At 39.8% G+C, this 17,604-nt stretch overlaps 1 protein-coding gene across 4 annotated transcripts in view; it reads left to right on the forward strand.

Annotated features, from left to right (window-relative positions):
• CBLB (Cbl proto-oncogene B) overlaps positions 1-17,604 on the forward strand; it is a 238,033-nt gene that overhangs the window by 177,816 nt on the left and 42,613 nt on the right. For all 4 annotated transcript variants that reach the window (XM_075542586.1, XM_075542584.1, XM_075542585.1 and 1 more), the window contains exon 13: positions 13,585-13,679. In XM_075542586.1, the coding sequence (XP_075398701.1) occupies positions 13,585-13,679 (95 nt within the window). The remainder of the gene's footprint in view (positions 1-13,584; positions 13,680-17,604) is intronic.

Genomic DNA, 17,604 nt, shown 5'->3' on the forward strand with positions numbered 1-17,604 from the left:
TGCTCTAGTTCTTTAATATTCCCTCCCCTTGTATGTCGCATTGGTCACGCTAGACTTGCGTGCGTTCATTTGTACAGTGAAGACCGTGTGGTATAAGGTGGTCGAGCTAGATGAGCCCTCAGAGACAGTGACAGCAGTCAGGCTCGGGAGGGAGGGAGGGACAGGGAGAGAGGGGGTGCTAGCACGGATGATTGGCTAGCCCTGCCGGAGGAGGTTGAGCAACACAGCCGTGTGGGATGGGAAAGGAGATAGCAGACTGCGTAAGATGTGTTAGTAGAAATATTATTCACAGTTGTTGACGTGACTGTACACGATTTACCAGCGCGGTGAAGATTGCCTGTGGGGCAGCACTTTCAGTAATACTCATTCACAGAGGCAGACCCCTGCCTGCCTCGCCTAATGCATGCACACATTAGCAAAGAAAGCTTAGAAATTGTAATTATGTGGTTGTCTCGGGCCACAACTCATCTGGCATCCTCAAAAGCAAGAGATCTGAGTCAAAGTCCACTGGCGACCAATTCCATAACCATCCGCTTCTCAGACTGGGCTGTGTTTCAGCTTTAAGTCCAATGGACTGTGCCATTCCTTAAACTTACTACTTTCTAGGTGAGTTTAAGGTTGCAAAAAAACCCCAGCAAAACCAGTTTGCTTAGTGAGGTTTCCATATTGACACCTTCTGATGTGACCTGTGAAGGATGCCGTGTGCCTGGAAAGGACAGAGTCTCAGGTCCCCGTAGTCGGTAGTGCGCAGTCTAGCTCACAAGGGCTGTCCGGCTAGGAACTGAGGAGCAGAGGGCCTTCTTCCCTGGGCTCTGTGTAGACATCGTTAACGTGCTCCTTTGCCAGATGGAGGTTGCTTGGCTTGGTTTAGGCACCAATAGAGGTGTAATCACCTTCCCTGAGACATGCATGTTGTGCTCCCCCCTCAAAATCTGGACTTGAATTTCTATTAAAGTTCACGTATCACTCTTAATTTTTTATATTAATCATTTCAATGGGAGCTCTTACAGATGTCATAACATTCCATAATTCAGATGGATCAAGCACAATTGCTACTACAATTAGTTTCAAAACATGTTTCTTCTTCCTGAACTCTTTGATATAAGTTCTCTTATCCCCTCCCCCCAGGAACCCTTATTGTTGTATATTCTGTTTATTCTGTAATTATATAGATAGGTAGATATGGAAATAGATATCTAGCCATATCTTACCCCATGCAATATATATATACATTCACCTAAAATCCTGTTAATCACTCCCCTCTAGTGGGGTTATACAGTTAACATTGCTAAAACCCCCTGCCCCTGCATGCCTCTCCCTACCCCCGCTTCCCATGTCTTCAGGGAATCATTACTCCCTTTGCTGTTTCTGAAGGGTCATCCATTCTGCCATTCCTGCATCATCCAACCTTAATTATACAAATGAGCATATGTAGGTCTGACAATATTAATGAGGTAAAACTTAAGCCTTAATAGTAAGGGGAGGAAATAATAAAGAACCAGATGATAGCTGCGTGCTTCATCAGTCTTCTGCCACACCCCGGATTTGTCATACCTTCTGTGTGCCTCTTCTGAGAGGGACTGCCCCATTATCTTAGGAGGGTTTGGGTCTCCACTATATCTATGCCCCGTCACATCGATTAAGTTGCTTGTTTGTGAACTTATGATACCTCTGCCTGCCTACACCTTCCATGTGGGCTTTGTTGCTTCCCTGCTAGATGGCTACTTGTTTAAGTGCAAGCCTTTAAGACCCCAGACACTAGAGCTTTCTTCACCACATTTGCTTATGCCCCCATTTTGTCGTCCGTGATCATGTCAGAAATGTGAGTGTCCCACAGTGCCACATTATTAGAACAAACCGTTCTTGTTCATGGATAAAATTTAGAGGCCCAAAGTCCATCCACTTGGTTATTGTATTTACATGTATGTACATGTTTAGACAATTACACCTGTGTTTATACATATATATAATTTTTACTTTCTTTTTTCTTTCCTCTTGCCCCACTCTCTTGCTTAGCCATCATGCACCTCTCAGTAATTCCTCTGAGACACTTTTAGATTAGTCAAACACAACCAGTCATTATTGGCTCACGCCTCACCTCCCCCACCTTAGCCCCTCCTACGCCCTCCCCCTCACCCCCTGCCAACCATTGGTTTCATCACTGTCTCCATGGGATTGTTTATCCTGCCTTCTCCTATGGATAGACACCAACAAGAGAGAGAGAGAGAGAGAAGAAAGACCATATAAATCATTCCAAGTCTAACTGTCATTCTGATCCAGAGTAGATGACTCCTGATGGAGCATCTGTTGGCTTGGGGTGACCTTAGAGCAATGGTCCTCAAACTTCCTAATGCCGCCACCCTTTTACACAGTTCCTCAGGTTGTGGTCACCCCAACCATAGCATTGTTTTCACTGCTACTTCATAACTAATTTTGCTGCTGTTATGAATCGGGTGACCCCTGTGAAAGGGTCATTTGACCCCCAAAGGGGTTGTGGCCCACAGGTTGAGAACCACTGCCTTAGAGCAATATTGTATGTCAGCAATTGATTGACCTCATCTCTTTCCATCTTGCGAAACTGACCCTGGCTGAGGTGAGACCTCCTCTGTCGAAGTGGAGTGACATATGGGCAAGGGTCATGGCTGCCCGATGCCGGGTTTCTTGGAAGACCAGATTAGAAGATTATATAACCTGAGGGCAGACACCTGCCTTCATCTCGGTGGTTATCCTTACAGTAGTAGAACTTGTGTAGCATTTGCCTCTTTGACTAGCTACACTCAGCAGAATGGTTTCTTGGCCCAACTGTGTCACGAGGGGTTTCGTGGTTCGGTAGGCAGACATAATGTTCCACTGTGGCGTTTCTTTATCCTTTTTTCTACTCGTGGGCATCGGGGCTTTTTCAGCTTCGTGCTATTGTGAACTCTGCTATAGCGAACATCGGAGTGCTACATGTTTGAATTCCATCTCTTATTGGTTTGGGGTTATATGCTCAGCAAAGGTATTGCTGGATCTTAGGGGATTGTTGTTTCCATTTGTTTTAGGTAGCACCACATCACTTTCCACAGTGGTTGTACGTGCTTACAAGTTCATCACAGGATAAGAGTTTCAGTCTCTCTGCACCCTCTCCAACATTGTTTGTTCTTGTTTTTTGTTTTGTTTTGTTTTGTTTTACTTCAACTATCCTAGTGGATGCAGGGTGATGGCTCATCATGGTTTTCATTGGCATCTCCCAGATGGCCTGTGATCGTTAACATTTCCTCATGTGTTCCTTAGCTATTCGAGTGCTGTATCCTGGGAATTATCTATTCATGTTGTCTTCTCATCTCTGGATTCTTATGTACCAGTGAAGAGAGCTCCAGAAAAAGAAACCCAGAGAATAATACCACTCACAATAGTCACACAAAAGGTAAAGAACTCAGGAATAAAGCTGACCAAAGGAAAAAGACCTGTGCAAAGAAAACTTCACAGCATTATTCCAAGAAACCAAAGGAGATCTACACAAATGGAAAAATATCTTCTGTTCATGAATAGGAAGACAATATTGTCAAAGTATTAATACTGCTCCAAGCAATCTACAAATACAATGCAATTCTGAAGGAATTGAGAAAAGTGATGGAGAGAAAAGTGTCCAGGAATAAGCAAAGACCTTCTCAAAAAGAACATTGTCGAAGAGCCGTGCACTACCTGGCCTCAAAATACAGACGTCACCACAGCCTGGAACTGGTACAATTATAGCTGCATAAACCAACGGAACAGGAAAGAAAGCCTAGAAACAGAAGTATGCACCTACACAGACAACTGGTTTTCCAGCAAGGATCAGAAACCATTAAATGGGAAAGTGAAACTGTCTCCAACAATTGGCCCTTCAGGAGTTGGAGCTGCATCTGCAGAAGAGTGAAGCCAGACGCATACCTGCCCTGTGCACTAAAATGGACTCAAGGTGGACTGGAGACCTAAATGTAAACCCAGGGATATGAGGATTATCAACGAGGAAATGGGAAAAAGCCAAGGGCCCAGTTGCATTACACTACACAGACTACCAAGTAGAGAAAAGACTCACACAAAATGGAAGACAAAATAGATGACTAGAACCTAGTAAAAATAAAGCATTATGTACATCAAAAGACTTCAATGACATGATAGACAAGAGATTACTAACTAAAACTTATAGAATTCTACAACACTTCAATGAGAAAAAACAAATACAACTAAATGTGAGCAAAAGGGAGGAATTCACAGTTTCCACACCTCTTTTAAAGGAATACAACCAAAGAGAATATGCTAGACTTTGAGTGTCTGAATAAGTTGTAGCTGATGCCACTTTCACTAAAAAAAATAGCAGTTTTATTATTTATTTCTTAACCACAACCATGTTTTCTTTCCTTCCTACCCCTGCCCTTGGCACTCAGAACCTCCAGAATAATAATTGTCACTATTGTAAGACTGTGTCGTTGAGAGGACAGAGAGAATGTCTGTCTTCGGAGGACTGGGAGAAGAAGGCAAATGGAGGAGAGTGTACGCATGGATGTGCAAGCTCAGGCACACTCCTCGCTATCTTTGATTGCGGCCTACGCTTAGAGCCTATTGAGGAACATACTCTTCCCATGTGAAAGGGAAAGTGTTTTTCTCTTTAGACGAGTAGTTGTTTTCTGTTTTGTTTGGAACTACACTTGCTGCTTGTAGCAAGCTCTGAGAGAGGGGGAAACACCTGTCATTCATAGTAAAATGAGGTCTAAGGCGTTTCTGTCTAAGGAGGTCTAAGGAGTTTACTGTCTCCCCTTTTTCTTTTCCTTCCCACCTCGCTTAAAATGCTAAGGTATTCATATACTTTTAAATGAATCAATAAACTAAGAATTATGAAATTTGTCTTATTAGTAAAAAGACTTTCTACAGAACTGTTGGCATACTTAAAGTGAGAAAAGGGTACAATAAGGGGAAGACAATTTTGACTGAAAAATAAAATTACTAATAATGTAAATGAAAATGATGAGTGTTACAATATGTTCACAGCCTTCACACTTAATGCGCTGATTTTTTTTTTAATCATTGGAACAAAATGTATGTTGATTTAAATAGTTGACATCTGGATATTTATTTACTTAAATGATTAAGTCATACTTTCCCATAACCCATTAGTCTCTCCCGATTTAAGCACTTTTGTCAAAGAGATAATGCTTCAAATTTACTATTATTTTTCCATGTGACAGAAACTTAACAACTAAAATATTAAGTAAAATTTAGATGTGCCTATGGCACAATGTAAGACTAATTGGTAAGAATAACCACCCTCTAAATGGAATGCAAACTCGCTCCCCTTCATGATTTGTCCTTTGTCTATGTGCCAATTCTCACCAACAATTAGGATCATTTTCCTTTTTATTTGAATTTTCACCAGATAACTGCTATGGGAAGGAAGAATAAATTAAATTCTAATTACTCCATTTGCTAATTATAGAGAGCGTTGATTGGTGGGGGGTGAGGGCTGATCCTAACCATTCTGTGACTAATTTCCCCCTTTTCTCTTCTCCCTCTATCTTTGTGTAATAAAATATCAATAACTATATTCCACTTTACTTTTCACCAGAATCTATATGCTAAGATTACTAATTTGTTTTATTTTATCAGAGAAAAATATTTCAGTGACTCTGTGGTCATTCTTTGAAATTGTACATTATAAACTTGTTTCTTAAAAGATATGGGTCAGATATTATTTTCTGTTGTTTGCATATTTTTGTTATCTGAGGTGAAAAAGTTTACACTAAAGCATTTCAAAGCATCACTGAAAATTTTAAATTTATCAACTTTCAGACATCAATATTGTATACAACTGAGTCTTCTTGAGGACTGAGAGTTTTCTCTGTTTCTTAGGTGATAAACGTTATCTTTGACTTGTCATGTTACTTAGTGACATGGATGTAATGATGACCCCGTTTATAGTCATCTTTTGAAGACGTGGCAAGTACATCTAGCATGTCCCCTTTTAAAGTGTGTGGCTTTAGCAATTTTAGAGGAGAGGCACATGTCTACTTGGATGATTTAATCTTATCTGGATAACTCAAGGACTGTCGTTTAGAAAATAATTACTCTGGATACTCTGGGTTCATTTCCAAACACACTTTGTTGAAGAACCAAGGATAGGGACTTGGGGATGGTGCTTTTAGATAAGAATGCATTACGTGATAGAAATTTAATTTTGTTTGGAGGTATATTGAAAACAAATAAGCAAAATGAAAATATTTCCTTCATTGTCATGGTGGTCATAATGTCTTTCAGAAGAGTGAATACCAGATTAATCCTAAAGAATTGGAGATGGATGATGTCTGCCTCTTACATGATGCTATTCAACTCCATCCACCGCAGGCACCGCCCCTACGCCCCCCTTGAGTATATTCCCTCATGTTTCCGGGTTCTGTGAATCATTGCAGTCTCCCACAGAAGTCATGAAAGTTTAAGGAAATGTCTCCCATGGTGGTGGGGCTGGTCAGTCCAGAGTTCGAAGGTCAGGCGAGGATAAGCCAGATGCTGGGTCCGTAGCATGCAATTCTCTCCAGCTCTTGTCTGTGATGAGGGCATTCTACTTTCTTAGAGGGTTCCCTTTGTATGAAGAAAGATGGCCTTACCAGGAATCCTGTTCACACTCACAGGCCAGTCCGATCAATACCTCCCCCCACCGTCTTACCAACCCACGCACGGAAAGGTGGTTTGGTGGTAGTTGCATTGAGTATCAAGAGTGCCGTCAAATTAACATATAACCCTTCTCCTTTTTAATGATACCTAAATATAATAAGTTATACTCCTGGACTGTATCATATTTTGGCACGTATGGCCTGAGGCCTCTGGCCAGGATGTTCCCCAAGTTGTTTGAGAAACAGCTTCTCTCCTCTGAGCTTTAGCATGTCATTTATCACATCCATTACATGTAACAGTAGCCAGGATAACTCTTAAACCAAGAGGGTCCCTGGATCCGCACCCTATCCTAAGGTCAGGAATAGCCTATTCATTAGCATTCAATGCCCTCCAGAATGGGACTATATCTACAAATGTATGAAGTCCAGAATGATAGTATATCACATACAGAATAAGGCTGGAAAAGCCGCCATATTAAATGTGTATAACTCAGTCATAAGAATGTTACAAATTAATTGTGTGTGTTTTTTCTGGATTTCTAGTGTCCCAAACTTTTAAATATCTCAGACAATATATGAACCCTAAAACTAAATTTCTAAAAATTTCAGACTTTAGGATTAGGAATACCGGCTACTTTGAGGAATATAAAAAAAGTTATCAGTGATAGAATATAATTTATGATGCATGATAATTCAGGTGTTACTTCTTCCAAAAATGTAAACTTCCTCCAAAGCAGCTGTTCCCAACCTGTGTGTTGAGACTCCTTTGTGGATTAAATGACCATTTCACAGGGGTTGTCCAATTCATAATAGTAGCAAAATGACAGTTATGAAGTAGCAACGAAAATAATTTTATGTTTGGGGTCACCACCACATGAGGAACTGTATGAAAGGGTCGCAGAATTAGGAAGGTTGAGAACCACTGGTCTAAAGGATCCTTTTTATTGATTCTGTATATGAATGTCTGTGTTTGCATACAAAGAGGTCCAACATTTTATTGAAAAATAGAATTAAAAGATAATGGAAATTTCCCATGAACTTCTCCTGTACATGCATGCATGTACAATTTTGATATTCAAGACACTGTGACATATAAAGATAAATAACGCACGGTCCATTAAACAGAATGAGACGGGTATCCTATTAATTTAACAGATGAAGCATATAAACGAAGCATCTAGAAAATGCACAGGACCCCAAAGAAGAAGAAAAATAAACCCAGGAAAACATGAAAGCCCAAGGAAGAAGAACATAATTAAAGTGAATCATGTTGTAGAAAGGGAACTACAGGAAGCTATATGCGAGCACATCACGAACTATAGACATTAAGCATTCATAGTTGTGGTTCTTGTGAGAGCCGAAAGAAGAGCATCGGGTTAGGAAACGATGCACCGTGATGGAACTGTAAAAGTGTAGGTTGGAACCATTTATGGAACGAATCAAATTCTACACTGTAATTTGATGGACAGGGAAGTTCTTAAAGTTTGGCTTTTAAACTTATCAGAGTTCTGATAAGTTAAAAATTATGCTTAGAATAGTTGAAATTGGTAGCATTTGTGGTAGATACATGGAACTCTGAATTATACAGGTAGCGGGGTATTTTTCATTGACGGAGAAATCAAAGAAGGCCTGAACTGTGTCTCTCCAGTGTGTGCTTGCTTCACTGGATACTACCAGTTTGCACCTTTAAATACTTGTTTTATTCTATTTGTAAAGATGTTTAGATTTATAGAATATAAAATATACTTCTTCACTGTTCAATTTGGTTATGTTCCAAGGACCGTGCTATTATGTGAAATTGCGGGTGATGTGAAAATCAAGGCTGATCATATGAGATCACAAAATGGATTATTGCGTAACCGCCAAATCACTGAGCAGCATGGCCCAACCAAGTCTATACTTAGCCCTACCCACCTCAGGCAGCACTCTTCCCTCCAGCTTGGCCTTTGTTACTGCCAGATGTGGGAGAGCAGTGCTCAAAATTGTTGGGTAATCAGTCATTTACTTACTTTAATATTGCACTTTTGTATTATACTTTAGCTGAGCGTTTACATAGAAAATTGGGTTTCCATTTGACAATTTTACGCAAATTGATTCCATGGCATCAGTTACAGTGTTTACAATGTATCAGCATTCTCAGTTCTGTTTTGTTTGTTCTGTTTTATTGATCACATTTCCCATTCCCTGCTTATCTTCTCACCTTTGCTTTTGGGTAAATGTTGACTTTTTGTTTTTATATAGTTAGTTATTTAAGGCACACATTACACAGGAGTGACACTGTTTATTTTGTAAGCCATTCTCCCGTTTGGCTGAAAGGTGAATTCCAGGAGATATACCAATTCTAGGTTAAAGGGTAGGTAACTTAAGGCATTATTCTTGGGGCTTTCAGCCCAGTAAGTCTGTCTAATCTTTTGTGTAAATCTGAATTTTGTTCTGTTTTTCCCCATTCTAACCAGGATCTTTTATTGTGTTCATCGCCAGACAATAGGCGATGGCTTCCAGACACTTCCTAGTCCCTCTGAGCTTGGATTCGAAAGAGGCTGTGATTCATGAGGGCTATTAGCCCTGTGGATTAGTTTCTGCCTTCAGACTTTGGTTTCCTTCGTTCTCTTTGACTACAGATGAGTAGAGACCAATGTTTGCACCTTGTATGGTGCTCACAGACACTACTCATAAATCAGTTGACTAAGTTAGTCCGCACATCTCAGTTTGTAGGTTCTTCAATTCAATTAACCAATTCCATGAGTTGGATATGTATAAGAAGGCTTTATAACTGTGCCCCTATGTGGGCTAATGCGTGTTTGGATATATGCAGCGCATACAAACATGTATTGATGTATGCCTCCAGGGACTCTGAGGAGCTCTGGTGGTGAAGAGGGCTGCCTACTGAGCCACAGTGACAAAGGCATTGAGTCTAAATCACCGGCCATGCACCGAGAAAGACGAAACTGTCTGCTCTCACACAGATTTCAGATCTCAGAAAACCGAAGGGAAGTTCTAGTCTGTCCCTTTGAATCTCTAGGAGTCAGAATTGACTCAATGGCAGTGAGTTAGGTGCTTTGAGCTATTGCAGGGGAATGGACTGGACGCAGTGGGTTGGCTGGCTTACTAGTCTGGTGGTGCAGTAGGATAAGCAAAGCCATCAGTTCAAACCTACCAGCCACTCCTTGGGAGAGAGCTGAAACACTCCTAAATCTACTCCATGGGTTTGTAGTTAGGTTTGGGGTTTTATGTTCCATCTACTAATTATGGTGATGTTGTGGGATCTGCGGTGGACTGCTACCTGCGATGTGAAATGTTGGATAATGAGAAAATCAATACGTGAGGAGTGCATGCATTGATTTTTTTTTTTTTTTAGCTAACCTAGTTGTGACTTATCCTCTCTCATATAGTCGCAGCTAAAAGGATTCTGGTCTGATAAAATGGATGTAGATGGAAACAAGAAATTCACAATGACAGTGTTAACATCTTGTCATCTAGCCGCTAACATGAAATCTCAAGAAGTTCTTTAGACAAACAGAAACACATTACTTTAGTTCTTGGCTGTTTGCATTACAATCATTGTCTCAAACTTTCAATTAGTAAAGAAATAGGAAGAACGCCATGTTGATGTTTGACACGTGAAGGTGCCCTGTTTGGGGTGCAAACAAGGTCAGCAGTTTGAAACCACACCCTCCCCAGAGGAGAAAGATGAGACTTTACGTTCCCCTGCACGGTTACAGTCAGGGAAAGCCACAGAGGCAGCTGCTCTAGTCCAATAGGGTCACTGTCAGCTGGATGTTTGTTTGTTTGTTCGGGTTAAGCGTGTTATAAGTACATACTTTAGCACAGACTACAGGAATATCAGCCATTAACTGATCTTTAATGATAGTATATTAATTCAGTTAGGCAATCATCTCTCATTGCTCTTCCAGAGGGAAGTCACTTACCCAAGGAATCACTGGTAACGTTTGTATTGACACGGTCATGTAAACCCATCAGCATTCAGTGTTCTTTATGCCCCACTGTACGGGAAGACCTGCTGGAGCTGTGGGTTAGATGTTGAGCTGCTAACTCCAAGGTCAGAGGTTCAAGGTCACCAAGCAAAATGAAGCTGGGTGCTTCTGCAAAGATTTACAGTGTAGGAAACCCTGTATAGAGTTGTTCTGAGTTGGCATCTTACTCAATGGCATTGGGATTGAGTTTTGTGTTGGTTTGGGGGGTGGGAGTGGAGGAGGCATGGGGAACAGCCCTGAAAGTAGCGCCAGGGTTACGTGTTCAACTGCTAAGAGAAAGGTCGAAGATTTGAGTCCACGGATTATTCCGTGGGAGACATTCGGACTCATGACGACCCTGTGTTAAAGAGTAGAACTACTCCACGGGCTTCCGTGGTTGTCATCTTAACAGAAGCAGATTGCCAGCCTTGCCTTCCCCATGACACCGGGGAGGGCTGACAGCACAAAGCTCTAGGTGAGCTGCCAAGCACAGACCGTGTGTGCCCCTTGGACCTTCCGCAGAGCATAGCCAGCTTAAGATCAGCCACAGGCGAGTCCTGAATGAGTGACTCCGAGAAAGCACGCCGGAGTTTCAGAGGCATGAGAAATCTTCTCTTTATGATGCGTCCATAATAATATGTTTTTCTTTTCATCTCTTAAAAAATTTTAAACAATTAAGCGGAAAAATGTAGGTAACACTTTTCCCATTCAAATGAACAGTGTTTTTAAAGTAGTTACAGACAGTGCGATTTCCATCTTGGAGCATTTTAGTAGATTATTACACTACATTGGGAACAAGCCGCTTAACTTTCTAAGGTTATTTATTGCTCTTGTAGAAAATAAATCATATCATTGGCTATGTGGTCTTAGCAGTGATAGACATCATTGCCTGAGGGACTTTCTTTATGAAATTTTTGATGTACATAAAAAGGCTGTTCAAGTTCTGTTATTGATAGTTTCTCATTTGCCTAATGTGCAAGATGAGAATATATTTAATATCACAGTAATGTTTGAGTGTCTTGATAGGCTTTTATTTTTGCATACGGCCTCAATGTTCAGCTTAAGAAATTGTTAAATTGGAGCAAAATATTGTTCCTAAAACTACCTTTTATTATTGCGGGAATTATTACTAAGTATGTGTGTTATATTCTTCCTCCTAAAAGAGCAAATTGGTTACCTATAAAATCCATATTTCTGAATAAATTTCAGTTGTATTTGTTACAGAAACGTGAAGGAGATTTGAGTGTAAACATCTTAAACTGTGTCCGGTCACTATGAGTTGAATATGACTCAATGGCAGTGAGTTTTTGAGCTTGATCCTGACAACATGTTCATGACCCCAGTTAAGATCGACTTGAAATACTCATGATCGCAATGAGAATTTGGGGCTGGATACATGTCTTTATTGTTTCAAAGACATTTTTAAATGTAAAAGTGTCTCATTTAACTTTGCACTGATTCATATCTGTTAGAAAATGCCCTCTTGCTAGCAAAGTTCAATCAACTCTGCCTTGTTCTAATATTTTGCCCACAGTTAAAAATTTATGAGAAGTCATTTAGAGATACCGTTTGTCATGGAGCTACTGTAGAATATTGAACTAATGCGGAGACATGGAAATGAGAGATTGTAGCAAAAGCATAGGATCTAGGCTTAGATTGAAATTTCAATATTATAAAGCGATAGGTAGCCAGGAAATGCAAAGATGAATATATTTCAAGGGTATTCTTTAAACTTGTTTCTTATTGTAAGTTGACAGAGAACGATACTACCTTTTCAGTTTTGCCTTCTAGAGTTTCAGCATCAATTTAGAACTATCTGGGGTGGGGAAAGAATTTTTTTGTTCTCTGATTGAATATTTAAGACTATTCATTATACCCTTCTTGCCTTGATAGCAGTCTCTATTTTAAATATGAATTGATAAGAAATTAAGAAATATGAATTGATAAGAAATTAAGAAAGAGCTGTATGACCAAAAAAAACAAACAAAAGTGGGTGAAGGGAGACGCCGGACAGGGCAGGATGTGACAAAATAAAAATTTATAAATTATCAAGGGCTCATAAGGGAGGGGGTGCGGGGAGGGAGGGGGAAAAGAGGACTTGATGCAAAGGGCTCAAGTGGAGAGCAAATGCTTTGAAAATGATTAGGGCAAAGAATGTATGGATGTGCTTTATACAATTAATGTATGTATATATATGGATTATGATGAGTTGTATGAGTCCCTAATAAAATGTTTAAAAAAATAATGATCCCTCTTCTTTTTCGCAAGTTGCTGAATAGGCAAAGAGTAGCTGTTTGGGCAAGTTATTGCAGTGGAACTGAGCAACATGGAAGTTAGAATACCCAAATTCTGAGTAATTAACACAGACTTTCGGTGGGTACTTATGAGCAAGTTAGCAATTTTGGTCACACACTAAGAATTCTGTTTAAATTTGACTTCACTTTGAAAACCAGAACAAGTCTCTTTACTGTTAGTGCCAAAGCCCTTACCTTTGGAAGAACAAAGGTATTTCTGATTATAGTCATACAGTCAATTATACTGATAAAATTAAGCCTCATCTGTTAACTCCAAAGAGACATAGCTTATTATGTTTCATTTCAAGGAAATTGGAATAAGAATTCTCCAGGACTGTTTTTCTTAACCAGACTTCACAGAGAATGCTTACCCTTTCATTTAAACTGGCATTGGAGAATTTATATAAATTATAGTATTAACTCTTCAGTATGTTTAGGGATTGTTCTGTACCAAGTTTTCACATTTAGCATGGTCTACTTTCAGAGACAGTAGATCACTAGTAGATCACTAGTAGATCGAATAATCACTATGATACTACTAACTCTTAAAGAGTGCATATGATATTTCACTTATGAAAATAAATTGAAAGTACACACATTCTTCAAAATGATGGGATTTCTAAGAGCTATCATTGTTTGATGTCTTTCAGAAGTTCAGTGTATCAAAAGTAACTATTTAATTATTTTCAGGTTTATTCCAATGGACACCTGGGAAGTGAAGAATATGACGTCCCTCCCCGGCTGTCCCCACCTCTTCCGGCTGCTGCCCTGCTCCCCAGCATAAAGTGAGTGTTAATGGATGGGCTGCTCTGCCCGATAGGGTCGCTGTCAGTGAGAACCCACTCAGTAACAGAGGCTTTGGTTGAGTTCCGGTTAATGCGAGAAAGGCGTCCATGCGCCCTCTCGCTGACGTCAACGCTGCAGTCACAGTGCCACAGGGCAGCAGCAAGGGAAGGGGATTGTTGAAAGCAGGGACGGATCAGCCGTTTCAAAGTGAGGACACATTTAGATAGCAGTAAAGGGCAAGTAGGGATTGTCCTTAAGTTAGCCATTTTTACTCAGGGTCAAGCTGTAGCTTGAAGATTGGTCCAATAAGGCCTATCGTGAATTGACTGATATAAGGAATAGTAGTCAGCAGTGACCTTTACATGATATTTTGACGAAAGAAATGAAGTGTTTTTGTCTTGGGGAGATTGAAGGATAGGTTTGGGAAGTGAGCTGTGGGGCTAAAGTAAGGTTTGTGGATCTCTGTTACACATTCAAGTAGCGCTTTTGAGAATACAGTTGGATAGACTATCTAAACTTCAAACTTTATGTGAATGTTAAGGTAAATATTTCAGTATATATCAAGAGATAGTGAATTGATTACTATGTGTCCAGTGTCCAAATACAATCTATACATTTGTGGAGTTGTGATTTATGTATAAAAGCATTCTCTTGAAGGAAAGCTATATAGTTAGCTCGCAAATGCTGATGTTGCTGAAAATATACTTAGGACATTTCTTTATGGTAAAAATCTCAGTCATTAATTAGTGATTATTTTTATAATCTCCTTTATATACCAAACTTCTGGGGAAACTACAAATACCGATTTCAATGCAGACTCAACTATATCCTCCTTCCAACCCTTAGAGTAGTCTAAGAGGGACACACCTCCGAACAGCCTGTAAGACATCTGCTCGTGGCTGTGTGGGGAGATAGCTGTCTCTAAGAACTTGGTGGTTAAAATAGTCTCTGGGTAGGATGAGCGTTAAACTATTTTCACTAAAACAGAGAAAAATATAGCAATTTTCATTTTGTTTTGCTTGGTTTTAACTGGAGAATATGTGATAGAAAAAGAAGAGGAAAAATACTAAGGCAAAGAAATCTTTTTTTAAAAAAAAAAGATCACATCATAATTTAAAGCAATTTAAGGAGAATGAGCTTAGAAATAGACGTTTTTCCTCTGGTACATGGTATATAACAGATTCCATTACTTATTCTTGACATCAACGGTGCAGAAAAAATATTTCATTATAGTTTTCTTGGGGATTTGTGTAGATAATATGCACTTCCATTTTACATTAATCCTGTTTATGTTCAGTGATAAAGAATAAGTGACATTGGATAATATGAGAAAAAATCCTAGAAAACGTTTTTAATAGAAAGCATAGCTATAATTAAATGAGCACTTACTCTCTATTTTCGTAAGCTTACTGAATAAATAATACTCTTCCATTCAATTTTGAGCTAGCTTTCACGCTAATCGCTGAAACGGTTCTAAAATTCTTACAAAGATGATGGGTGTATCGTTGGTGCTTTGTTTTGCTTTGAACTGTAGTAGAAGGAAAGGTGTGCTATTGAGAGATGACAGCCCTATAGAAATACCAGGTGATGTGATACAGAGAGGATGATGCAGATCCGATACTTAGGTTTCTTCTCTGAGATCTCTCTGTCATTCAGCTCATGCAGAAATGATTGCACATTTGGTTTTGACTTACAAATATAATGCATTATTTGAAACTGAATTAACTTATAAGTCGATAAGATTATAAAGAAACAATAAGTCTCTATACAAGTCTCCTCCCAACCACTGTGATTATTCTAACAAAGATTTCAGACTGCTGTGTTGTGAATCCCCAAAGAAACAACTTGGTGACACGTTGATGGGGGAAAAAGGTATATCATCTAAATTATTCTAAACAGAAACAAGGAGCGCTGATAACACTGTGGGCTAATAAGAACTGGGCTGTTGACCAAAAAGTTGGCAGCTCAAACTTACTAGCTGCGCCAAGGGAGACAGATAAGGCTGTCTGCTTTGGTAATGGTCTTTAGTCTTGGCAGAAACCCTGCGGGACAGTTCTACTCTGGCTGATGGGGTCACTGTACGTCCACATGGACTGAAGAGCAATAGGTAACAGGCACAGCACTAATGTAAAAAGTATAAAGTAAATGTTACCGACATTAGTTTCCTTCGTTTAGTTTAATATTATGATTTCTTAATACATATAGAATTTTATTTCCCCTTTTTCTTTTGTGGGAAAATGACCTTTGGAAAGTGGTTATACTCTAGATGGGAAGACATGCCACTAATTCTTTAATTTTATCTAATTAAATGCTCTGATTTGAACTGATAGGAAACATTAATCCCTGGAGTCTAAAAAAACAATGGTTTTCATTTATCACAAAACTGATTTATAATTAAAAAATAAGTGAATGTAGCCATTAAGATGTCCACTAGACAGGCACATGGGTGGCATAACTGATTACATGCTGGGCTGCTAACTACAAAATGAGCAGCTCAAACCCACCAACATTGAAAAAAATGATATGAATAACAATAAATGCAAAGAAGAAGAAAATATTCTAAAGTTGGTTGTGGTAAACATCATTTTATGACTGAATTATTGAATTGTATAATATGTGGATGAAGTGCCAATAAAACTATTAAAAATAAAAGGATGAAGAGAGTACCAAATACTGGAGAGGATAAAGTTTTCTAAGAAAACTCTCTTAGAATAGTCCCTGTTACCCTACAAGAATGATCAAGTACATTGTTGCAATGGAAGAGAATTTCTTGACCAATGTTCCTGCACTTATTTTCACCAAAGAGATTTTCAGTTTTCTTAAAATATTTTCATCAAAAACCTTGGCCAGGAAGAGATTCTATCAAGATCACCTTCTTTAAAATGCCCCTTACCAGTAGCTCTGTGAGTCTGGGCACTTTAGAGAAACTAATCCACAGATACTCCTATGTATAAGAGAGTTTTACATAAAGGTTAAGTGCACATCAAGAAAATATCACAACCTAGTGCTGCCCAAGTCCAACATTAACCCATATGTCTGACACCACTCCACAAAGTCCTCCTCCATCTCACGAAACACACACAATGACACTGACTGCAGGAGGAAAGCCATATCAGTGACTATGTAAGCATCTCAGCGCTGGCAGGGGTCTCCACACGGCTGCTCCAGCACCCACGGCTGCAACAGGAAGGTCCATGCGGCTTCTCCTTGGAGATGTCTTGCAGGAAGTAAGCCTTGCCAGCTGAAGCAGGGATCTGGCTAAGGCAGCTGCACTCTGGTCCGACCATCACAAAGCAAGAGACCCGAGAACTCGAAAGGCCAGGCTCACTGAGCCATTTACCTTTAACTAACCTCATATGTGTTCATCGGCCAGGTTGGCACAGTAAACTGTAGCTATCTCAGTAGCTATAACATTTAGAGCCAACCCCCTTAACTTGCTTTTCGCTGGTCCAGCAGAACCCTGGAGACAAAGCGGGGAGAGATTAAAGAAGTGTGATGGCACTTCAGCTCTGAGCGCAAGGTCTGCAGGTTGCAGTTTCAGAGCAATCGCTGCTCCTCTGGAGAAAGATGGGCTTTTCACTTCCCGGAGGAGTTCCTTTCTCAGAAACTCACAATGGCGGTTCTACCAGGTTCTTAAGGGTCTCCTGTGTGGGCATTCACTCCCTGGCAGTGAATTTGTATTTCTAGATTTCATTACAAGAGACCTTGTCTGTAGCCATCCACTGATCAAAGAGACATGATGTGAAATATGTTAGTTTGGAATAAACCCTTATTTGGTAGCAATGCATTTTACCTTGCCCTCACATAATGGATTTTCACATCAAGTCTGTTTTACGAGAGAATCTTTCTTTCTTTGGGCTGCTGTTTGCTAGACATGTACATTTTATGACCCTTTGACTTGTAACCCATTTATGTCTGTGTGTC

The sequence above is a fragment of the Tenrec ecaudatus genome, chromosome 2 (assembly GCF_050624435.1).
Source record: "Tenrec ecaudatus isolate mTenEca1 chromosome 2, mTenEca1.hap1, whole genome shotgun sequence".
NCBI classification, from domain to species: Eukaryota; Metazoa; Chordata; class Mammalia; order Afrosoricida; family Tenrecidae; genus Tenrec; species Tenrec ecaudatus.